This window comes from Podarcis filfolensis (genome assembly GCF_964270895.1).
Source record: "Podarcis filfolensis genome assembly, chromosome: 17".
NCBI classification, from domain to species: domain Eukaryota; kingdom Metazoa; phylum Chordata; class Lepidosauria; order Squamata; family Lacertidae; genus Podarcis; species Podarcis filfolensis.
The window spans coordinates 19,523,863-19,548,028 of NC_139621.1; the positions used below are offsets into that span (position 1 = coordinate 19,523,863).

Below are 24,166 nucleotides of genomic sequence, written 5' to 3' on the forward strand. Positions count from 1 at the left end.
CAATTGACTGAAATACAGCTTAAAATCGGATTAAAATCAAACAAGATCAGAAGGCAACCCGCAAATTATGACTATAGGGGTTGGGAACCTTAGGTACTCAGCAGGCTCAGCTATTTATATGAGCTGGTGAGATGAGTTAGAGAGGCCTCTTATATATAGGGTCTTGGAGGAAGAGAGAGGTCAGACTGGGCCTCGACCAAAGGCCCGGCGGAACAGCTCTGTCTTGCAGGCCCTGCGGAAAGATGTCAAGTCCCGCAGGGCCCTGGTCTCTTGTGACAGAGCATTCCACCAGGCTGGTCAAGGCCAGTCTAACCTCCTTGAGGCCCTGAATTTCAGTAGGGGCAAATGCAACATTCTACACTTAGGTGGGAAGAACCAGCTGCACGAATATAAATGGCGAGGGATTTATGCTGCCTACCACCAGCAGAAATACCCCTGGCAGTAGCACCTGTAATTTGGGTGGGCGGAGTCTGCAGAACTGGGCGGAGCCAGGAGAGGGCTGCTCAGTGGACCTTGAATTTATCCTAGAGTGGTTCTTCAAAGTTTGCTGTGCATCTTACCAGCACGAAACCAAACTCTTTCCCCACGCCTTTATTCAATTCAAAATGGTATTCGCTTCCAAATTCCTAAAACTAAGTTTTACACTGAGGACACAGCCCTGAGTGGTAACATAATTCCAAGTAGGTTTTTCATGGAGAATACTTTCAGCAGCCAAAATCTTAAAGAAGTATATAGCACCATCAATAGGATCATGACATCATCCCACAATAAGCTGATAGCCTTGCACTTGTTTGAAAATGTATAAATCAAACCTTTAATCAGCACTACAATACAGAGTGTTGTTTTCAAACCAATTTAGACATAACATCACACAGAAAATAAACCATTCATCAGTTAGCTCTAGAACAAAAGTCTTGCCAGCAATGGGTCTTCAGGTCGATATCCCAAGGCTGCTGCATTCTTTCTGGAAAAAAGGCATTAAAGTGTCTATTACTACAGGATGGGGGAAATTGATAAAATATTACAGAGAAACCTCAGGCTTGGACAAACCTGTAGATCCTCTTCTATTTTTGTTTTTGTTTTGCGATAAGCCAGATACCATTGCAATCACTCTCATACTGCCTGACCCATGTCGGTGTGAGAATTGCACCTTACGGGGCCTGGAATGCTGTTGGAATAGTTTATCTTACCGATTTGTAGCAGGTTTGATATAACCTTCCCAGTGTTTTTTTTCACCTTCTGAAATAGACCAGTCCAATAAATCGAGAGAGAGAGGAGGTGGCTTTATGCAGCATACCTTGCCAATGACAGCAGTTACAAGCAGTATCTTTGTTCCGTTGAGTCACACAGTGGGGAACTCCTCAAAGAGATGGACCTTCTTTCAAGGACATCATCAATTTCAGAATCAGTGGCTCCCTGCAAAATAGTTGCCCCGTTAAACCTGGGTTGTTCATCGTCATCAGCGCTGCTAAATGTGCCTGGCTGAAAACAAATATATCAGCTGTTCTAGCAGAATTAAAAGAAGCTTATCGCTGCACGTTTGGGAACAACTGATGTATGACACTGTCCTCTAGCTCTGTCGGTCAAAGTACCTTTCTATTAAGGTTCATTAGAAGAATGTATCATCTTGGAGAGACAACAGCAAGTAATGTCACTTTGGGTTAACTCACATGGATCTGTGTCTCCATCATGGGAGCTTTGAAATTAGTGAGTGAAAGCAGTTTCTGATTTAAACAAGGCATAACATTGAGATCCTGGAGGGGGAGATGAATGGCCACAAAAAAATTATGAGCAGAAAAAAAGGCTTTTCGGTAGAGTTAAATCAGGGGTAGGGAATTCCCCGTCGACAAGCTGGATGTGGACCACAACTTGATTTCATCAGGCCCTTGCGGTCCCCTTCCAGCCATCAGATGTTCGGCAGAGAGGACCTGTGAAGATATAGGGCTCTGATGTCCCACAGAGTGCACAACTGCAGCTCCTTCCTCTGCAAGAAGACCAAAGCTGGCGGGAAAGGCTCAGCAGAGATGGACATTTATGTTCCTTGCAATGTGCAAAAAGTGCCTATGGGTTTTGCAATTGTGTGCATGCAATTTTCAGGATACACTTGCATTTTGAAGTTTGAGGCATTGCACATCTGCAAAGAAAAAAATTGCAATTCAAATATGCACTGAACTTATTTGCATTCTTCTGCTGTGATTATTTTGCATAGTTGGGAAAAATGAAGGCTGTTTGAGGAGCTTTCTGCTTGTTTAAAACCATAGAATTGTAGAGCTGGAAGACACCACAAGGGTCATGTAGTCCAACCCCTGGCAATAAAGGAATCTTTTGCCCAATGTTGGGCCCGCAACCCTGATGTCAGGGAACTGCCATCGGCTCAAGGGAGAGAGGGGAAAAGGGCGAGAGGGGATGGATTACAGAGAGCCCCCAAAGATTGTGGGAAGCAGCACCTCCTCAGCAGAGGAGAGTAACCACGCCTCCAGTGAAGAGGAGCTTCAGGGTTCGGAGGAGGTGAGGCGGTGCCAGGACACCTTGCCTGGGCAAAGCAGGGAGGAGAGAGGTCCTCCGTTACCCATGCCCTCCTTGTGCAGTAGGCTTCCGCGCAGAGAGGGGAGGCGCAGACTGGGCGTCAAGAAACTACTGTGCTGGGGAAGGTTTAAGGACCGCCCACTCTCAGATTCTGCCAGTGAATGAGCCAACCACGGAATAGTGGCACTCTGCATGGTGAAGGGTTTTTTTGGCACCAATAACAAAGGCTTTACAACAAACCAGGGAGGCATTTCCCTGATTGCTCTCGAGCAACCCCCTGATACCCTTACACCTGAGATTAAGTGTCTCATGCTCTACCAACTGAGCTTGTTTGTTTTAATAATTATTGATAACCCACAAGCTATGTGAATCACCCAACTGACTGATCTTGGCAATATCCAAGGCTTCCCGAATAGGCAAAAGTGTCACGACCTCTTTAGCTACTGTAGGCTTTAGCTGCTGTGGTCATAGAGGACTGGCGTATCTTGAGCCAGGCTTTGGGTCTTGCATTAGGCAGCTTGGAAAATGAACACAGAAGTTTAAAGCCCAAAGCAGATGTTACTCCAGATGTGCAGCTGCTGAAAACAGCATGCACATATTGACTTCCCCACCTGCCCACGCAACGTCTGTTGTCATTTACTTAATGTCCCTTCAACATTCAAATGCGGGCAAGAGCAGACCTTGTCGTTTTCCACATGGCACTGTTGCCACCGCGCACTCTCAAGATGGTCCCACGCTCGTAATCCACATGAACAATCCTCATCCATCTGGTTGGGTCATTTAAACACCACAAAACCCACATAGGAGCCATTCATAGAAAAACGGCTGCCACGTAACTATGGGAACATCTAAAAGGACACAGGATCTAGGCAAAGTGATGAGTCTTTGTCTCCCAGTATTAGCAACCAATGAAATCGAGGGGGTGGGGAGGGGTGGGGTGTCATGTCGCAAAGCTAAGTTGCAGCACATAGGAAGACAGAAGGGAACTAAGGCATGCTGCTGCCATTTTTTATGGCGCCCATTGAACAGAGTGCCATCTAGATTGGCCCAGAGCAACTTTGGCTAAAACTTTAAACCGCAACTCCGCGGTTGCCATATTCCCAAAAGCGAAAATCCGGACAAAGTCATTGACCTTTGTTGACATCTCCCAAAAAAATCCGCCCAGACACCATTTTCACAGTCCGATTCCCAGACGTATGGCAGCCCCAGTGTTGACTGAAATGTTTTGATTTAACAGAGATAAATAAGTCAACAGAAGTGTTACACGAATGACAAGTCCCATCATCCCTGACCTTTGGCCCTGCCTGCTGGAAGCTGGAGACCAAACCATATGGAAGACCACAGTATATCTACTCCTGTTTTATATGTAAAGCCATATAAGGCTATATAGGACTTCACTCTTGCAACTGGAGTGAGAGGAATCAATAACAGTTCTGCTTAAAGCACATCATACTTACAAAGGATAGTCTTTGTATGGCCTCGTCTGAAGTTAGAAGGTTTTTCACTCTCTCATTAATCTCTTCCCAGCTTGAATTCGGGCTGGAATATATCCTGAAAAAAATGTCAGGGGACTCAAGTCACTTGATACTAAGCGTTTGTGATTTCTCTCCATATAGTCCCATCACGTAACGCAAGTAATGTCAAGTAGCGACCAGTTCCTAGTTCCACTCCCCACCATCACAGAAGCCCTCTGAACCTCTTTTACGGCTGTGAAATTAGGCAGCCAGAGAATTGTTTCAACCTCTGACCTCTATGTTCTGCAAGTTAGGACCAAGAGACACCCGTAGAATGACTCTCCTTGCTACTACGAACAACAAATGGAATGGTTCCGCAGAGGAGGCCAACTTTTGCCAAAGTGCTGACTATGAACCCAAAGTATCTCTTTGACAAAGCAATGGCAAAGGAATCCAAATATATGGAATTCTCTCAGATCTTCTTGGCTATTTTTATACCACAAGGTCAGGATTGTTTATGGGGCCTGCCTGGAACATAGCTCCTATTCTTCTTAATCTCTCCTGATCAGCATCATTGCATTGCGTTCTCCAGTCAGCATGAAAAAGAAGCAGAGAACTGTCACTTAAACCTGTCACGAGGAGGAAACTCTGGATGTTAATAATTCTCCAGAGATCCCCCATCAAGCCTCGAATAAAGTGTTGTGTGAAAGGCACTTTAGCACCTTCTGCATTCAATCGCCACCACTCCTATTTACTATTATTCAAATAAATTATTCCACCTGCCTAACGAAAGTCTCTAGGATGGCTTGCAATTTTTTAAAATTCGCAGTGAAAAGAACAGAATTCCACAACCACCAAAAAGCAAACACGCCACTATACAAATTTGCAAAGCCAGCAAATTAAATTTAAAAAAACAAATACTGCCAAAGGCCTTAGGAAATGAAAAAATTGTCTTTTTATCAACACAACGTCAGCAAGGTGGATGCCTGCCAAATTAAAGTGAGATGGATGCTCTGCAATCCAGGTGGCGTCACCAAAAATTTGGTATTCAGAGACCTACCACTTCAGATGCCAGTCTCTATGGCTAGCGGCCATTGATGACTGTATCCTCCATGAACTAAGGCCTTGGCCTCACTGAGGGGCCTGGAGACCACACTCCCAGGTTTCCATGGGCCCCATCCAAGCAGCCCATGCTGTGGTTGAAATTTCCTGTTGCCAACTTCTCCATGTCACCCAGCAGACAGGCTGGGGTGGAGATACCGGCCAACGATGGGGCAGCCCAAAGGTCAGAACGTTGACCTATGCTGCACCAAACCCCAATAACTTGTAATCAAAGTTGTGGCTGTTTTTAACTCAAGCCTGTCCCTGATGGCCATTGGTCCCATACACTTATCTCTCTAGATTTGTATGGTGGCATTATAAATTTGACAGCCCCGTAGGGTTGGCAGCTGATCCTGGGAAATAGGATGGCAAATAAGAACCGCAACATCAGCCACCGCAACTGACTTCCAGGAATTTTTGAGGCAGGGGTGCCTAGACATGCTGGCCGCCTGTCACTTAAGTATCTAGGAATGGTCACCTGTGTTGAGGAGACGCCCACCGCGCACATGGGCTTGGTGATCGGTAGCGCTTTGAGGAGTCAGATGAAGGTTTGTGGCAAAGAGAAAGAGAGTAATCAAAATCAATAGGCTCCCTTGTTTCAAGTGATGATGAACCAGGATCCAAGCTGTATTGCATATCCAGCTCTCTGGTTACCTGTGGAGAAAGGAAGAGTTTTATTTATTATTATTTCACAACATTCATATACCACTTGATTGTAAAGATAAAGACAGACAGCCAAATGACAAAGTAATAATTCAGAGGAACAGGCCGGAGGAAGAGGGGTGGGACCCCTCCTCCAGCTGTGTGTTAGTGGGCAGAGGCAAAAAGGGTTTAAGGGATGCAGGGTTTCAGTTTGGATGATGTAAGCAAGGAAAATCGTTTGGAGAACCATGTGGGCTAGCTGGAACAGGCAGAGAGCTTGGCTGATTTCTCTGTTCCGAGACTCAAGCCTCTTCTGCTTATTGGAGAAGCAAGAGACCCTCTTGGGATGAAAATGCTCTGAACTTTCTCCATCTAGACCCAGGTTGTATTTACGTGTAAATAAACCATATATCATAAAGGTGCCATAGTCTCCACTGTCCAAAAGGAAACACAGACCCTGGGAAGCACGCTTGGTACCCCTGGAATCTTGCACTGCCTGGAGACAGGAGTGGTGTGTAACAAAAGGTAAAGGACCCCTGGACAGTTTAGTCCAGTCAAAGGTGACTATGGGGTGTGGCGCTCATCTTGCTTTCAGGCCGAGGGAGCTGGCATTTCTCCACAGGCAGCTTTCCAGGTCACGTGGCCAGCAGGACTAAATTGCTATTGCCACATGTAGGACCATGACGAATGCCAGAGCGCATGGAAATGCCGTTACCTTCCCGCTGCAGAGGTACCTATGTATCTACTCACGCTGGTATGCTTTTGAACTGCTGGGTTGGCAGGAGCTGGTAAAGAGCAATGGCAGCTCACCCTGTCGCGGGGATTCAAACCGCCGACCTTCCGATCGGCAAGCCCAAGAGGTTCAGTGGTTTAGACCACAGCGCCACCCGCATCCCTCCCACTTGATTGTAATAAAAGTACCACTTGATTGTAATAAAACAGTTTTCCAGGAGTTGGGATGTCTATAAAGGGAGAGAACTCCAAGGACCCCCTAGGGCAGTGTTCCCCAACCTTGGGCCTCCAGCTGTTTTTGGACTACAACTCCCATCATCCCTCGCTAGCAAGACCAGTGGTCAAGGATGATGGGAATTGTAGTCCAAAAACAGCTGGAGGCCCAAGGTTGGGGAACACTGCCCTAGGGGACGCATTTCCAGTCAACAAGATAAGGGTAAATATAATTTCCTGTACTCCAGTTATATGTTTCTACCACTTCAAGAACAAGCGCTTGTGTAACAAAGTCAATTCAATCTCCTTTCTCGGCATAGAAAAGAGAGTGTCGTACACATGGATCAGAACGCAACACAGGTAACAAAACATAGAAGGAGGTACTTTGGGTTAACATCACAAAGTCCAAGTCCACCACACCAATATTCTGTGTCTATCCCCCAACCCCCCACCATCAGCAACCGGTCTTTGCATATGAGGAAGGGGAGGCACACATGAAAGATGACCTCTGTAACAAACCAGACCAAGGCTGTTTAAGGCTTGAAGAGTAAACCTGGCACTCTGAATTGTGCTCTGAAGAGAAACTGGGAGCTACTTCAGATTCCTCTGCGCACACATTTAGTGCTTCTCTTGCTAGTAAGCAGACTGCCACATTTTGAACAATGTGAAAACTTCCAAACTGTCTTCCAAGGGAGGCCCATGGAATGTGACCGTAGTTCAGACCAGAAGTTGCCAAGGCATGTGTCCAAATAGCCAGGTTTTCAAACTTGCCGATCAAGCGACAGTGGTAAAATGGAGTCTTGGGCCATGGCTGCCAACTTAAGATGCCAGGACTGATACTGGGTCTAGAAGCAGGACCAAACCATGAGGTTGGATCATTCAGGGAGGGTGCAGTCCTATCTTAGCTCAATTGGATCTCCCTGTTAGGATTCTTGCTCCGTGTTTGCAGTCATGAGATTGTTGTCTATCACATGACGGTGTATGTTTTCATTCCACATAGTGGGAAGTGACGGAGACAGGATGTTTTGTACTACTATGTTCCGGAATGTAGGACTATTGTCCTTTGCTTCTTTCTCTTTGCTGTCTGATGAGAAAGAGGCAGGAGCTAAGTCAGAATGCTCTGAGTGTAAAGGGACCCCTGACCGTTAGGTCCAGTCGCGGACAACTCTGGGGTTGCAGCGCTCATCTTGCTTTACTGGCTAAGGGAGCCGGCGTACAGCTTCCGGGTCATGTGGCCAGCATGACTAAGCCGCTTCTGGCGAACCAGAACAGCGCACAGAAATGCCATTTACCTTCCTGCCGGAGCGGTACCTATTTATCTACTTGCACTTGACGTGCTTTCGAACTGCTAGGTTGGCAGGAGCAGGGACCGAACAACGGGAGCTCACCCTGTCGCGGGGATTCGAACCGCCAACCTTCTGATCGGCAAGTCCTAGGCTCTGTGGTTTAACCCACAGCGCCACCCGCGTCCCTTGAACTGTACATAGTTTGCACTAAATAAAACCTGTAAAAGACAGGTCGGAGTTCTGGCTGTTTACTCGCGAGCAACCACCTACAGACCTGACAATTCTTCACAGGGAATGACAGTTCAGAAGTATGATTGCTGGCTTATATCCGAACCAGCTTTACACACCTTTTAGTGCAGGGTAAAGCGTGCCTTGTGGAAAGTTACATGAACTGTGTGCCCTTGCCAGACACCGATAAATAGCCTTTTACCCTCAAGTATTTGTCATTTCCTAACCTCAAGCACTACCATGGCAAGTGTCTGGTCTTATTAAAGTCATACACCCAATAACCTAAATAATGCTACAGACTCCACTTCTTAAAGTACCTTTGCTGCCGGGCAAGCAGACTTCCAGCTATCGTACGATAACGCTGCAAGAAATAAAAAATTAAAAAATCAATTCTGAAGAATTAAAACAATGACTATAGTTGCATGTATCACATATGGAAAGAGGGCTGAGGAAAGATGCAATGATGGTTTCATATGGATTGGTTGATTGGTTTGTCAACACAATTTCTAACATAGAACAGAAACAAGCAAGGAAAATAGATTCGCTGCTTTGCCTCCAACTGTTTCGCTGCCATCCATCCATATACGTAGCTCCCCCAGCTAGTCCGCTCACAGGAACTGTCAATTCCCAAGCACATCAACAGCAGTAATCTTTGCAGGTGTGTTTAACAGGTGCAGATTACACAAATGTAAGAAACGGGTGGTGATATCTGGAAGGAGCAGCCTTTGCCCTAAAAGTTCCTTCTTCTAATCACAGGATGTTTGAAACGAGCTGTGGTTATGCTGGAGAAAGGGAAAGGACTCTGCACACTCTCAAAGGTCTGCCTTCATCCCCCAACCTCACACACATATAAAAAGCACAAAGAACTAACAGGGCCCACTAAATCTGGAACTGCCTCTGAATACAGCTGAATACATTGGGTTGTTCTTGTTTTTATTTTGATTCTGTGTGTTTTATATCGTGGTTTTATCCTGTGAACCGCCCTGAGACCTGCAGGTATAGGGCAGTGTAAAAATATAATACCGTCGTACCTTGGTTTTCGAACAGCTTAGTTCTCGAACGTTTTGGCTCCCATATGCCGCAAACCCGGAAGTGACTGTTCCGGTTTGCAAACTGTTTTTGGAAGCCAAATGTCTGACAGGGCTCCCGATTGGCTGCAGGAGTTTCCTGCAGCCAATCAGAAGCCGCACCTTGGTTTCCGAACATTTTGGAAGTCAAACGGACTTCCAGAACGGATTCCATTCGACTTCCAAGGTATGACTGTAATAATAATAATAATACAAAATGTATTAGTATCTTATGTACTAAACTACTCAGCAGTGTTGTGCTGGAGAATTCCTTTACCCCAGCGGCAAATGAAAGGGTGAAAACTGCAACTTATAACATGATCTGAAATCCATTACTTGAGAGGGAAATCTCATGAATTCCCATGGAACTGAAATAATGATTTAGGATTTGAATGCAAAACATATTGGGATGCTATCCCAAAGAGTAGCCCACTTTCCTGAGAAATCAATGGAACAATGTGAATAAAACATCAATTCAACGGAGTAATGGTGACAGAACACAACCCACAGCATATTAGAACCCTATGACATGCATGGTGGTCTTGTTATCAGCACAGTTCACATTTTTAATTAAGATTAAGGAATTGTTAAGTACCTCGTTTCAACTGAAGTTTGTGGGAATTCCTTGACGAGCTCGTATTTTGACTTGAAATCCAATATGGCTCAGAAAACATTTTAGAAGAATCTACCTAAAAAAAATTTTAAAAACCAAAGAAATAATAACAAGACAATATTCTTAAAACAACAGAATTAGGCTTGGAAAAGAACCTATACTTGCGATTCTTGCCATTAACATTACAATTTTTTAAAAGGTTCCCGCCCTGGTCCCTTTGATATTCCCTATCTCTTAATTTAAATTAAAACTGACTGGTTGGCTTTAAAACCCTCTAATTAACTGAAAACACTGGATCCAGAGTTCCCAAGAGTGGAATTCTGCTCCTGGGATGCTCCCATTTTTAGTGATTCCTTCTTCCCCCTACAGGCACCTGAAAATCTGCTCTGGAAGCCTGAAAGATCCTCTGGGATGTGTGGGAGGTAGCCCTGGGGGGGAATCAACAAAAAATTCCCCTAACTCTCCTCTCTCTTCCTCCTGTAGGGGGATCCAATGGATCTCAGGTCCTTCTGCTCATGGAAGGGGCACTCTGAATCCATCCAAATTTCAGATATTCGGAAAAAGTTAAGACGACTGTCATTCCCAAACTAGTGACCCACAGGATATCTGCTCGTGGCCTGCAAGTGGTTCATTACACAAGGAAAGATGTATACGATTCCAAAATTCCACTCTACAAGGAAGGCTGCCTTGGGGGTCTCTATGATTCGCTTGCTCCGGCCTCACCTCCTTCTAAATCAGCCTTTCTCAACCTGTGGGTCCCCAGATGTTGTTGAACTACAACTCCCATCACCTCTAGCTAGCAAGGTCAGAGCTCAGGGATGATGGGAGTTGTAGTCCAACAACATCTGGGGACCCACAAATTGAGAACCGCTGTTCTAAATTAACCCTGATTGGGATGAGTCATTCTGCCCCACTGGCTGATTTTGTATTATTCAGCCACACCTGAAACCACAACAGCCTTCCAGTAATGGTGTTATTGTTGCTTACTGGAGGGGCACAACACTGGACCTTGTCCGCCGTTCTTGTCGATGCACCTGCAAAGCCCTGACTTTGCCATCGCTGCCACATTCCTCTCCCTCCTGCCCCATTGGGTGAACCACTCCTGTGTCACACTAAACTGTGGTTTAGAGAGAAATGAACAAGCCTAGATTTCTGCTGAGATTGCATGTGTCCCCCTGCCAGCCACCCCTCTCCTTCTCTCGATAGCTGTGAGGAAGAGTTTAGAAGCTTTCGCTTCCACTCTGGCTAACCACGGTTTGCTCCGTTGCCCAGGGTTTTTCTCCTCTCGCCCCTATAACCAGGGGTGCCTGGCTTAACAGACTACAGTATAGTGCAAACACAACTTTTATACGCATTGGGAAACCAATAGAATTGCCTTTTTTGCCATGTTTGCTGTGTTTTTATGGCGGTTGGGGCAACCCAGTCAGATGGGCGGGGTATAAGTAATAAAATTATTATTATTGCTTTATTGAGGCGGCTTGGAACCGAATCTGCAGTATCTCCAAGGTTTGCCTGTACAGGAGTAGCACTTGGAATCAGTGAGTGGTTAGAGTGCCAAAGATTAGCTATTAAAGCTATCTGGTATTCAACCTAACTGTTAAATGAAAGTGTGTAACAGACTAATATGGAATACACTGTCCACAAGAGAAGTTTCTTTCTGATTTCAAATAGTTGCACGTTCCCCGATACCCTGGAAATAAATGCACAGCAGCTGCATTCCCCAAGCGACCGCTCTAGATTAACTGTCGCGATGGAATACGCTGCTGAATTGAATGCTTGCTTGATGCACCTTGCTTGATGTGCTCTGAACTATGACAATATGTGGGAGGTCAGTTCCAGCACTCACGTTTTTGTCCTTCCCAGCCTGCGAGTCTACTAAATTTACAGCCGGTGTCACGTAATACCTAGACGTGTCTGTGGTGGCAAAGACTCGAGTGCGGGTCTTGCAGGATATCAGGGCCCAGAAGTCTCTGGGCAGGCTGCAGACTACGCTGTGCCCTGACGAAGGAGTCTTATTAGAACACAGAACTGCATTTCACATTATGACAAGATGCTTAAGACTGCATCCAGGCCTGAATATGGTCCCCTCCAGATCGTCACCATGCATAGGATAATCTATTAGGAGGCCTTGGAGCCCTCGCACATCCCATTGATATTGTTGTAAACAATTTGGACTCTGCAGCGATCCAATAGGGCAATTGGGCCCTATTATTCATTCCAAAATCTTACTTTTCTATTGATCGAAACTGGCAGGTTCTTCTCGTTTCTACAGAGCGTATTTACACCCTTAGTGTACCTTGTACAGAAGTATTTTTGTACGGCATTCCGTTTGCGGACCCCTATAATTTCCCTTTTGTCATCTACCGGGAGGAACAGTGATGAATGCCCAGTTTGCCTGGCCAGGCAATTTTTAAAAAGTTACATTCTCAGGACTTACATGTCGAACTACAAAAGGCGGCCTGGGGTCTGATTCTGACTTGAACTTAACAGACCTCAAGCTCAGAGAAGGCGTCTGCTGCCGGCTTTCCCTGCAAAACTCCTGGAGACGTCTTGTTGGAGACGGAGAGCGCGATGGGAATGATCTTGAGAATCGCCTACAGCCCTTATTCTTTGTTGTCTTACATCGTGCCGGTGAAATGCTCCTCCGCCGGGGCGATGCTGAGACAGCCCTTCTCAACCTGCTCTTATTTCTGCCCTGCAAAATACATTAATATCTACACCCGCTGCCTGGAGATCTGGCTATAGAAAGGAATAGGTATGGCAGAGGAAATATCCACACAGCAAGAAGTTGTGCCCCCTGGCTATCTTGAAGGGGGAAGGAATGGGTTTCTGTGCAGTCAGTCTGAAACGGGACCCAAAATCCTCATTTTTTTCCTTCTCCAAGGGAGCATTTCTAAAATGCTTTAACTTGAGCTCTTGAGCCAAAACCCAGCTGTATAAACAAGCACTCAAGGCTCTCTCCTTTATCAGTCTGTGACGGCAATGTATGGCCTTGACTGTTCCAGTGGAGCAGGGATGGCACGTCTGGGTCTTATCTTACATCCTGATCACAAAGACCACACTCTGACGCACAGACCTAGTCCGGGAACAGTGCCAGGAGAGTTGGTGACCTTCTTACCCCAAGATGAGAGTGCCAGAACAGGAATACCCTTATATGGTCAAGAGTACAGGAAGAGGAACATCCTTTTATGGTTAAAAGTACTGGAGCAGGAACATCTGTGATGTCAACCTGCGTGTATAAGCTGACGTGGCTGGATTCCTGGGGAAGGGGGGAGAGGGTGCCTGGAGGATATATATACTGCATGAAATTTCTCATTTCTTTGGACTTGCTGTGAGCTGACCACGCAAGTGCCTTCTGCTATCCAGAGAGCAGAATAAACTCTTTCTCTGAACCAACCCTCGGTGTCATTTGACTTCCTTCCTCCCATCTGGGAGCAACGCTCACCCTACCCATTGGTAAAGTCCAATAAGGCTACAATCTCACTGGACAGCTGGAAAATGAGATCATCAACACAAATTGTTCAATCGGTTTAACTTTGTTTTGCCCCAATCCGGAAAGACAGACTCATACATGCAGTGGTATGTTTCTTTTCTTAAAAAATGTTTAGGGGTACTCTCATTTTCCTACTCATATTGAAATACTGCCCCTCAACGAGTCCAAACTTAGATTTACAAAATGTTTAGGGGTATGCGTACCCCTGCGTAACCCCAGTAAGAAAGCACTGCATACACCTTGAACCGTGCTTTCTTTGTCTCCTCCTTGAACTGAGACCCAGGCACCCACCAGAGGTTGACAACGCCTAGCCCTGAATTATCTTTGAACAAAACTACCACTAGTAGGGATGATAAAAAGTTTAAATGGTTACAGCCTTCTGCTACTTAGGGCTAATTCCAGGTAGCTAATAATCTGAGCAGAAGTTGAAGAGAACTATCTAGATACAGAATTGCTATGACTGCTATGTCATACTAGACGCAACGAGGTATTAAGAGAGATTGGGTGTGACTGAAAATGTTGCCGTTCATCTCTGAGTTAATTAGCTAAAATTACTTACGCGATACCATCTTCTGGACAGAAGTGGAAGTTCTGTAATAGTTGTCCTTGTGGAAAACTCTAATTTTGGTGCAATGCCCTTAAAGATTTGAAAAAAGAATGAGAAATCTGTGTAAAGAAATGCAGTTATATATTTAAAAAAAAAGAAGATTTTGCTATTTTAATCTTTTGCAAGGCAATCCTAAGCATGTTTACTTGGAAATAAGTCCTGCCCCACTTGATTTATTGGGACGCCCTCTCTTGCAAGTGCATTTATAACTGCAGCCTAAACTCATTTATACGGGTGAAAGTTCCCTTAGGTTTGGTGAAGCTTGGTTCTTAATAATAATAATTTATTATTTATACCCTACCCATCTGGCAGAGTTTCCCCAGCCACTCTGGGCGGCTCCCAACATAATAATAATAATAATAATAATAATAATAATAATAATAATAAAAACATCAAACATTAAAAACTTCCCTAAACAGGGATGCCTTCAGATGTCTTCTAAAAGTCAGATAGTTGTTTATTTCCTTAACATCTCATGGCAGGGCATTCCACAGGGCGGGCGCCACTACCAAGAAGGCCCTCTGCCTGGTTCCCTGTAACTTTGCTTTTCACAGTGAGGGAACCGTTAGAAGGCCCTTGGAGCTGGACCTCAGTGTCCGGGCTGAACGATGGGGGTGGAGATGCTCCTTCAGGTATACATGAATAGGCTTGGCCTGTTAGGCAGGCTTACATGTGAGAGGTTTTTTTTAAGCCTCCATAAAAAGTATGAAATGGGCCAAGATGATAGTTCAATGCACACCTGGGAGTACTTCCCACTCAGTTCATTGACACTTACTCCTGAGTAAACCACGCATAGGAATAGGCGGCCAGTGTGCTATAAGTAAAACTGAAAACAGTAAGCAGCAAATTCCCCATTTAAGTATGTCAACAATTCCCAACCAAGATGAAAAAGAAAAAGAAAAACAAAATTAAAGGACCATTTGAGTACAGTGGTACCTCGGGTTACATACGCTTCAGGTTACAGACTCCGCTAACCCAGAAATAGTGCTTCAGGTTAAGAACTTTGCTTCAGGATGAGAACAGAACTCATGCTCCGGCGGCACGGCGGCAGCAGGAGGCCCCATTAGCGAAAGTGGTGCTTCAGGTTAAGAACAGTTTCAGGTTAAGAACAGACCTCCGGAACGAATTAAGTACTTAACCCGAGATACCACTGTACTTAATAGAAATTAGGATGGCTGCATGTGTTCAATATGGAACAAACAGAAAATGCCTACCAAAGGCTCTGCTATATCCACATCTTTGCCAGGCTATAGCAAAGATAAATGATCAAATACTTGGGCATTTTCAACACATTTATTCATGAAAGTGACAAATATGGTATGTAACTATTAGAAGAGAAAGCTTAGGAGAGCAAAACCAGCTAAGATATTGCCTCACAATCCTACAGAAGCATCCCAACATTTGGAGCAGATGTCTTTTACTTGGAAAAGGGTGCAAATTCCTGCAAATAATTAAGCACCTTTCAGCATAGTAAGGGTTTAAAATTCACCTATTAAAGTCCAGACCCTATCAAATGCTGTTTGGGAAAAGACATGATTGTTCCATCATAAAAAAATCACAACTGTGGCATTGTGAAACAGCTGCCATCGCCAGAAGTGGCCGAAGCTTGTAGGGCGATAGGTCGGCGTGGTAACATTTTGACCAGTGCTCATGACACAGCGGCTACATAGCACAGTTCAAAAGAAATAAATTTGGCTAATATGTGGCATAAACATTTTATAACGGGATTGCCACTGCCGTACCTATGGTGATGCAACTCACTCTGCTTTGCTGAGTTGCTGTACCTGTACATGAACATGAACAAGCATCCTTACATTAACAAATAGGACAAGTCAGCCAGTTCTAACCTCAGCTAAAATCCCCGGGAGTAAAAAGAAGCGACAACGGATGCAGAATTTGGCAGCCTGGCTGTTGTCAGGTGCTGGAGATATTTATTTACTTCCCAAAGTTTTGTACTGCTTTTTAATCAAAGCACTCCAGTAGCGTCAAAGAATTCAGCACACATGACTCCATTTTTTGTGCTATCAAACTTCCTGCCTATTTTACGTCATGGCTTTTCGAAGATGCTAGCAACCTGGTTAAAAACTCACCATTAAATATCAAAATCAACAACATTTCACAATTCAAGCACACCCAACAAACCTCTATAGAAAGACTCATGAATAGCACTGGTGGATGAGTTAAACATTGTAGCCATTAATAATCCAAAGGCTGCTGAACCAGGGAACCAGGCAGAGGGCCTTCTCGGTAGTGGCACCCGCCCTGTGGAATGCCCTCCCACCAGATGTCAAAGAGAACAACAACTACCAGACTTTTAGAAGACATTTGAAGGCAGCCCTGTTTAGGGAAGCTTTTAATGTTTGATGCGTTACTGTACAGTGGTACCTCAGGTTACATACGCTTCAGGTTACATACGCTTCAGGTTACATACGCTTCAGGTTACAGACTCCGCTAACCCAGAAATAGTGCTTCAGGTTAAGAACTTTGCTTCAGGATGAGAACAGAAATCGTGCTCAGGCGGCGTGGCAGCAGCAGGAGGCCCCATTACCTAAGGTGGTGCTTCAGGTTAAGAATGGACCTCCGGAACGAATTATATACTAAACCTGAGGTACCACTGTATTTTAATATTTTGTTGAAAGCCGCCAAATGTTCAAAAAGCGGAACACTTACTTCCAGGTTTTCGGTGTTTGAGAACCAAGGCGTTTGAGTTCCAAGGTATTTGAGAACCAAGGTACCACTGTACAACAAACAAGGAACCAGATTTAACTTTGCTAGCCATGCACTGCCATATCGTGTGAGGACTAGGCCAGCAAGGGATTCGTAATTTTCTAATGGAGACACACCATGCTACTTAATTATTTTCTCTTCTGCCTATTTTGACTGTGAGAGGCTGTGTTCTGTTTTGTTCTGATGGTGCCGCAGCTGTTTTCCTAATGATTCCCATAGCTTAATGGTTCCAGCGTTAAATAAACCAAGGTAAATAAAGAAGATAAATGTTTACTGCATGTTAGGAATCACTGTGACATAAACAAGAACCGGCTACTGAGCAGATGTTTCTGTTTTTTGGGATACCCATTCCATAACCACTTACTGGGAAAGAAGGGCGTGTCTTCATTAGTAACTCTCTGTCCACACCAGGATACGCAGGAGTAAGTTTAGGCTCTGGAAACAGAAAACCTCGAGTATTCTCTTCATAAAATGCAAGCTCGCCTTTCCCTGAAATGTGAAACAAAAGAAGAAAGAGTGCTAGGATAATGCAAGCAAACACTGTAACCTGTCCCCCACAAAGGAACATAAGCCCTCTTCACAGCGCAAGTCAAAAAAGGACATTTTCATTGCTCACGGTTCTCCAAGAAACATTCTGTTGCAAAGTGTACAACACATCTGCAGAAATTCCGTGAGCCAGATTAGGAGGAGGAGGTGTAAGAGGAAATTCAGCCACTAGAATTTGTGTTGTGCTGCGGGAACTAACTCCTATAGGGGTTTTTCCCCATTATTATTATTAATTTTTTTCTTAGATTTTCATAACTTGGAACTAGCTCCTGTAGTTAAGGAGTTTTCATGGGTTCCGGCTGAAAAAGAGTCCTGACAACAAAGATCTTGACATTTTCACCCTCATCTTCATAGATGAAAACTACAACAGCTATGAACTGCATAGGTTACTGAGTTTTTCCTACCGCTGGATCAGTTAATCGTTGTGAATTTTTAAACGATCTCACAAGGTGTAGTTGATCATAAAGGTAAAGGTACCCCTGCCCGTACGGGCCAGTGGTGACCGACTCTGGGGTTGCGCGCCCATCTCGCTTAAGAGGCCGGGGGCCAGCGCTATCCGAGGACACTTCCAGGTCACGTGGCCAGCGTGACGAAGCTGCTCTGACGATCCTGCACCAGCGCAGCATACGGAAATACCGCTTACCTTCCCACTATAAAGCGGTACCTATTTATCTACTTGCACTTTTAAGGGTGCTTTCGAACTGCTAGGTGGGCAGGAGCTGGGACCGAAAGACAGGAGCTCACCCCGCCACGGGGATTCAAACCGCCGACCATGCGATCAGCAAGTCCTAGGCACTGAGGCTTTACCCACAGCGCCACCCGTGTCCTAAGTTGATCATACTAGCAGTTAAATGAAAAGATATACTATGGAGCAGTGGGGAATAGGAAGAATTAGGTTTAAAATATATTTGAGTTTGGCCAAATTCCATTAAAAATAAATAAATTGCATGCAGTGACATGAGTACAGTTTTAAGAAATAAAAAGGTCTTTCCTCATCACCTGAGAGCAAACTGATCACACAAACAGCTAAACAAGGTGACACCACAAGCTTTCTAAGCAATTTAGGACTGAATCTTATAGAAGGCTTATTCTGCCACCATGTGTTCAGTTCTCCTGTACAACAAAATGCCACCAGCCAGCTAATTTCCATGAATGTTGCACAGACGGACATATTTTGTCCAGAATTAAAATGGCATATACATTTTGTCTCGTATCACCTCCTCCTAAGTAAGTAATAACAGCAGATACAGAAACACTACGGGGAAAAAGAAATCAGCATCTCTAACCCCAACATCATCCAAGATTCATTCTTTCATTGCAGAGTTTATGGAAGTTGTGAAGAATAGGTTTCTCCTGTTTACCTGAAGGTACCACTTCGACTAATCGGAACTTTGTTACATTTCCTAAAAGAAGAGGAACAAACGATGTTATTCATGAGAGAGACATGTAATATTTAAACTATGCATTAAGCCTGCAACTTGTGCATGTTCAACTTTATGGGGAAAATAAAAATGTAAAATATAAAAGGGGGTGGAAAGGAGGCAGGCTTCAGGGGGGTAGACTCTGGCAATTCTACCCCCATTTAACCCAATGGGTTTTGAATATACAGGCAACACCCCATTAAACTGGGGCATTGTGGAAATCATGTATATTTGAAACACCACAGAAAAAGGCACACAGACTACCCTCCTCCGAAACTCATAACACTATATTCCCCGGTTGTTATGGTGAAAAGAAGAAGCCCCTCCTGAATGGTAAAAAACTATACTATACATCACCCACAAGCTTTTCTGGGAAATAAATATGAAACATGACACACTGGTTGGACCCGACACAATGTGAAACCATTGTTTCCTGTTAGGAGTACAAGCTGTTGAATGGTTTCTTTAAATGTAAAGGTTCATCATTGTTCCACCCGATGTGTATGTCTTTAAGGGGCCAGAGCAAGATAACGAGACCCAGCTTTACAGCTGTGAAACATAGCAGGTGCTGCTGAGTTGTATTGATTAAGGTGTGTCAGCATTTGGGTGTAGTATATAAGGAGCAGCACCTAGCTCTCCCATTACCCTGGGGGATGGGTTGGTGGTTGGGTCTGGTTTGTTGATGTATTTATTGTAAATGGAGTTTTTGTTTTTCTTATTAAAACCTTGTTTAAGTTATTTTTGAGTCCTTCTTTTAATGCATGGTCTCCCCAGCAAGCTCTCTGCAGCGCTACCATACTGCAAACAGCCAACACAAGCCACACCAAGGTTTGCATGCACCTCCTTCTCCGCTCTTCTCCTTCATGTCTGGGATCAAAAGCTTCCGTTTCCAGTTTTAGAGCAACCACAGTTCTCCAACCATGGCTACCCAAGTTTAGATGCCACAGGGAACTATGCTTAGTTTAAAGGAGACGCTTTCACTTTTATCCTCTGCTACATGAAAGAGGAAGTTGGGAGGGGGTTGCCGGTGCAAGGCTGAGGACTGTGTAGCCCATTCACATAGAAGGAAACCATGGTTTTCCATTGCATCTGAACCAAGCCATTGGAAATATCATCATGGACCTGCAGTAATTACAGTACCTTCAGCAACAGATAACAGAAAGGAAAACTTACGTTCTAGCAGTTCTACAACAGCAACAGGATCTGTAGCTTTTTCAAATACCTACAGAACGGAAGCGAAGGCAAAGACAAGGATAAAGTTATTAAAGCTATTAACCAATTAAATCATTTCCCATGTGATTAAAACCACAAAGTTGTGCTCAGCATAAACCCACTGAAATTAATGAATATGACTAAGTTAAGTCCTTTAATTTCAACTGGTCTTCTTTGAGTAAAACCTAGTTGAATACCACACACAGCTTTAACAGATTGATCAATCAGCTGATTAAATTTAAAGAAATGTACATATTACTGCACTTCCAAAGATTTATATGCTTTTGTCCTGTGAAAGTTCTATATATCCCACAATACAGTATATTAAAGGACAATCATTGGAAGGAAATGCCCTTTTTCTATTTTGTTTCTACTGCATTAAGCCGAAGAACAGTAGTCTCAAGAATTAAAAAGTGTGCTTATGACTTTCAGATTCCTTGATAAAACAAACAAACCTGCAGTCACTCAACTATATTCCAAGAAAAGAGCACCAAAATACTCCAATATATGGGCAAGATATGGGCAAGCAGCATATAGATTTTGCGAACTAAATTGATAGTGCCACTGACCAAGATCAAGCCCTGCTAGAAGAGTATGGATGTCATCTTCAATCCCACTGAACAGGGCTGGTTTGAGGGGAGGGGGGTCATGTGTAAGGTGTCGCCCTGTGCTGCCTTGAACCCCTACCAGAAGGCTTATTATGGGATGAAATGAGTAGCACTGGGCAGCAGCATGTTAATTCCCTCACAATGCCTCTGAGCCTTGCATCTCACAGTTAACAATACTTGCCTCCTAACAAGCATGGCATTTTTGACTATGGCAAATGCAAAATGGAGATAAAACATACACAATCCCCTCACCCATTTACGTTTGTTGTGTCCAAGACTATGCAGAGCTGTTGGCCTTCAGCCAGACTCTCGATCTGATACAGACGAGTGCTTAGGTTCCAAAAAAAAGGGGGGAGAGAATCAACACATCTTAGGCAAGGATTTTGCAAGACGCAATCCTAGGTTACCTTTTCAAACCACATTTTCTCGTGGAACAAGAGAGGGAAGATGGGTCGAAGGCTCTCAGTTTCCTTGCATTGGCCCAGGATGCAAACATGCAGATAGACATCATTCTTCTCCGTCAAGTACACACCGGGACAAGAGACCTGTGATGGGACAGAAGATCAGAACAGTTGAAAGGAGACAGAAGCAGAAGGTGCATCGTTTGCCACCAACTGCAAAATGATGAACAGACGTAGCATGATAAATAGCAGCCGCCTCAGGCATCTAATTTTGAGGGTTATGAAGGGAAGGAAATGACTAGTTACTCCATGCATGATCATTTTTACTGCCATTGGGTAAGCAGAAGAGTTGCTCATGGGATTCTCTAACTCAGTGGCCAAAATATATAACTTGACGGGGCAGGCAGCGTTTGCTGTTCCGCCTCAGCCAGCAAAATGTGTTGAGCCAGCTCCGAGTACCACCATCATAGACCCAGAATTCACTCAAACATTTACTTGGTATAAAAGGTAAAGGGACCCCTGATCATTAGGTCTAGTCATGGCCAACTCTGGGGTTGCAGTGCTCATCTCGCTTTATTGGTTGAGGGAGCCGGCGTACAGCTTCTGGGTCATGTGGCCAGCATGACTAAGCCACTTCTGGCGAACCAGAGCAGCGCACGGAAACGCCGTTTACCTTCCCGCCGGAACGGTACCTATTTATCTACTTGCACTTTGACATGCTTTCGAACTGCTAGGTGGGCAGGAGCTGGGACCGAGCAACGGGAGCTCACACCGTCGTGGGGATTCGAACCGCCAACCTTCTGATCAGCAAGTCCTAGGCTCTGTCGTTTAACCCACAAAACTTTGCAGGAACCCTTCTCACCATTAATATGAATGGTGACGCCATGATGGGGGAGCTCAAACAGTGATCACGATCTCCAGTGATCTTTTCTCCATGAGTGAATCTTGGAAAAGTAAGAACAATAACATATTCTGGCTTGGAAAGTAAGTTTACATTCCATGCTGCTGGCTTCTCTTTAAACTATAACCTGAGATCCAGCCCTACTCTAAACCACAGTGCAGAGAACCCCACAATTGTAACAAAAGACTGATTGTGAATTAGAGACGTGAAGGCCTGGGTGGGGTGGAATGTGGAAAAATGAGGGAGCTCCCCATTTTTCTGTTGATTCCTCCCCGCCCTGGGCCTTCTCCTCTATATTTCAAATGTTCTTGGATGATGAAACTTTACACAGTTCAAACAGCACACATACAGATGAGAAAACCTCTGGGCATGTGTAGAGCACAGGCAATCACCCCGTCCCCAACTGGACTGGGGAACAGCAAATCCTAACGGCATCACTATCAAGGTTGAACTCCGGCTTCTCTGCCTTGGAAATAAGTTAGCGTTTTTTGCAGAAAGAAACAGGGTTTTGGCTTCCCGCCCTCCTTTCCACTGCAACTTTCCCTCTCCCAACTAGGGGCAAAAAAGAAAAAAGAAAAAGGGAAGAGCAGATGATAGATGATAGATACACATACACATATACATAGATGCACACGCGCGCGCGCACACACATATACACACAAACATAAGTGCTTTTTTCCTGGGGTTACTCAAGAGTATGCAGTGCTGGCACCTTTTTTCAAATGTTAAAAGTGTGGCACTGATTGTAACTACTTCAGGGTGAGTACGGCACTTTTTTTAAAAAAGCACTATATGTGTACACACACACAATGTATATACATGCATACATACATGTGCACACACATATTATATATAGGGGGGTATATTTCTGGGGTCCTCCCCTCTCCTGCCCGCCTTGGCGTGTGGATCTGCAGCTCCACCTCCAGTGGCATCCTCACCACAAACACAAACGTATATACATTCGTGTAGACAAGGTATATACGTGTATGCACGCAAACACGTGTTGATATGATCTAGCAGCTACATTTCTGGTTCTTCGCATCTGGCCTTGCACAGCCCCCCTCTCCTGCCGGCCTCACCGCGTGGATCTGCAGCTCCACCACCACCTTGAGCGGCATCCTCCGAGGCGCGAGAGGGGCTCTTGCTTCCGCCAGGGCAGCCACACCGTCGCCGTGCGGGGGGGGGGGGGAGAGAAAGCGTCGTGTTGCCATGGCGACGCCAACGTTCCAGCGTCCCTCGCTCGCCACGGGGAGGGGAGGAGGGGCCTCGCGTCCTTTCCCCCAGGCGCCTCTCTCTCTGACGGCGGGGGCTGGGTTTACTCGCGAGCAAAGCTGCTTAGGCGAGAAGAGCCTAGGCAGCCAGAGATTTCCTCCTTGCAAGCTTTGCAAGCTGCTTCTTCTTTTTCCTCGGCGGGGCTCACCATGCGCCTTTCGCACAGATGCAGGATTTCAGCAGGTGGTGGAGGAGGAGGAGGAGGAGGAGCATCACCTGTTGAATTTCTGCCACGCGCCGAAATGAAAGGCGGGCTGCCGTTTGGTGTTTGGTGTCGGGGCGGCAAAAACGTCCTAGCCGGGAAACTGGTGCAATGGAACAACGGGTCCCGCCGGCAGGTGACCCTTTCTGCCTTCTCCCCGAGCCCTGCAAGCTGGAAAGCTTTTGCCCTCGCAAATGATGACGATGATGGTGTCAATGGGCTGCTGAATAGCTCCTTCTGTAGAGCATGAGACGCTTCATCATCTCAGGTTTGTGGGTTCGAGTCCCACGAGGGGTGAAAGATTCCTGCATTACAGGGGGTTGGACAAGATGACCCCCGTGGCCCCTATGTAGTAATAGTAATAATCAATGCTTTTTTAAAAAAATGTTTAGGGGTGCTCTCATTTGGAATCAAGAAAATCACAATTTTATAGTTCAAATGGGGAAAATAAATACAGCAAATGGACAAAAGTGCAAAGATTCACAAAATGTTTAGGGGTATGCGTACCCCTGTGTCCCCCCAGAAAAAAGCACTGGTAATAATAATGTTAATAGGCTGCTGAATAGCTCTGTCAGTGGAAGCCTGAGACACTTCATCTCAGGGTTGTGGGTTCGAGTCCCACGTTGGGTGAAAAATTCCTGCATTGCGGGGGGTTGGACTAGATAACCCTCGTGAACCCTTCTCACTCTATGAACCTATGTAATTGTAATAATAATAATAGTAATACGTAATAGCAACGGCAGACGCTGACTGAGCTGCCCAGAGGAGCTGGCGCCTCCGGCTCAGCCCACCGCGCAAGCACGAGGCTTCCCTCCCCGTCTCCTAGCAACCGCCCGGACAGCTTTGTCCCCTTCACGTGACGCGGCAGTGGAGAGGGGGCGGGGCGAGGCAGCGGCGCGGTGAGCTCATAAGCC

General features: G+C 45.2%; 1 protein-coding gene across 7 annotated transcripts; it reads right to left on the bottom strand.

Annotated features, from left to right (window-relative positions):
* Positions 1–786: 786 nt before the first annotated feature.
* On the bottom strand, positions 787–22,987 carry SPATA6L (spermatogenesis associated 6 like). Of its 7 annotated transcripts, none has more exons than XM_083593649.1 (13): positions 22,858–22,987; positions 20,884–21,021; positions 19,830–19,878; positions 18,597–18,638; positions 17,054–17,178; positions 13,915–13,992; positions 12,300–12,557; positions 9,845–9,938; positions 8,500–8,543; positions 5,560–5,735; positions 3,984–4,077; positions 1,303–1,416; positions 787–964 (listed from the first exon to the last, which is right to left on the bottom strand). In XM_083593649.1, the coding sequence occupies exons 1-12, from the start codon at positions 22,894–22,896 to the stop codon at positions 1,315–1,317; spliced, it is 1,239 nt and encodes a 412-aa protein (XP_083449775.1). In that variant the 5' UTR covers positions 22,897–22,987; the 3' UTR covers positions 787–964; positions 1,303–1,314. The 7 variants fall into 7 exon arrangements, with proteins under 7 accessions (XP_083449775.1, XP_083449776.1, XP_083449774.1 ...); XM_083593650.1 differs by having other exon boundaries at positions 787–960; positions 1,298–1,416; XM_083593648.1 differs by having other exon boundaries at positions 1,298–1,416; positions 22,858–22,985.
* Between the last annotated feature and the right edge of the window lie 1,179 nt (positions 22,988–24,166).

Bases quoted from the DNA above. Each gene is read 5' to 3' on its own strand.
- SPATA6L (XM_083593649.1), bottom strand. From the start codon at position 22,896: ATGCCGCTCAAGGTGGTGGTGGAGCTGCAGATCCACGCG. The intron at 18,639-19,829 runs GTAAGTTTTCCT...CTCTTCTTTTAG, and splicing joins TGTTGTAGAACTGCTAGAAC to GAAATGTAACAAAGTTCCGA. The intron at 1,417-3,983 runs GTAAGTATGATG...ACTATTTTGCAG, and splicing joins CCATACAAAGACTATCCTTT to GGAGCCACTGATTCTGAAAT.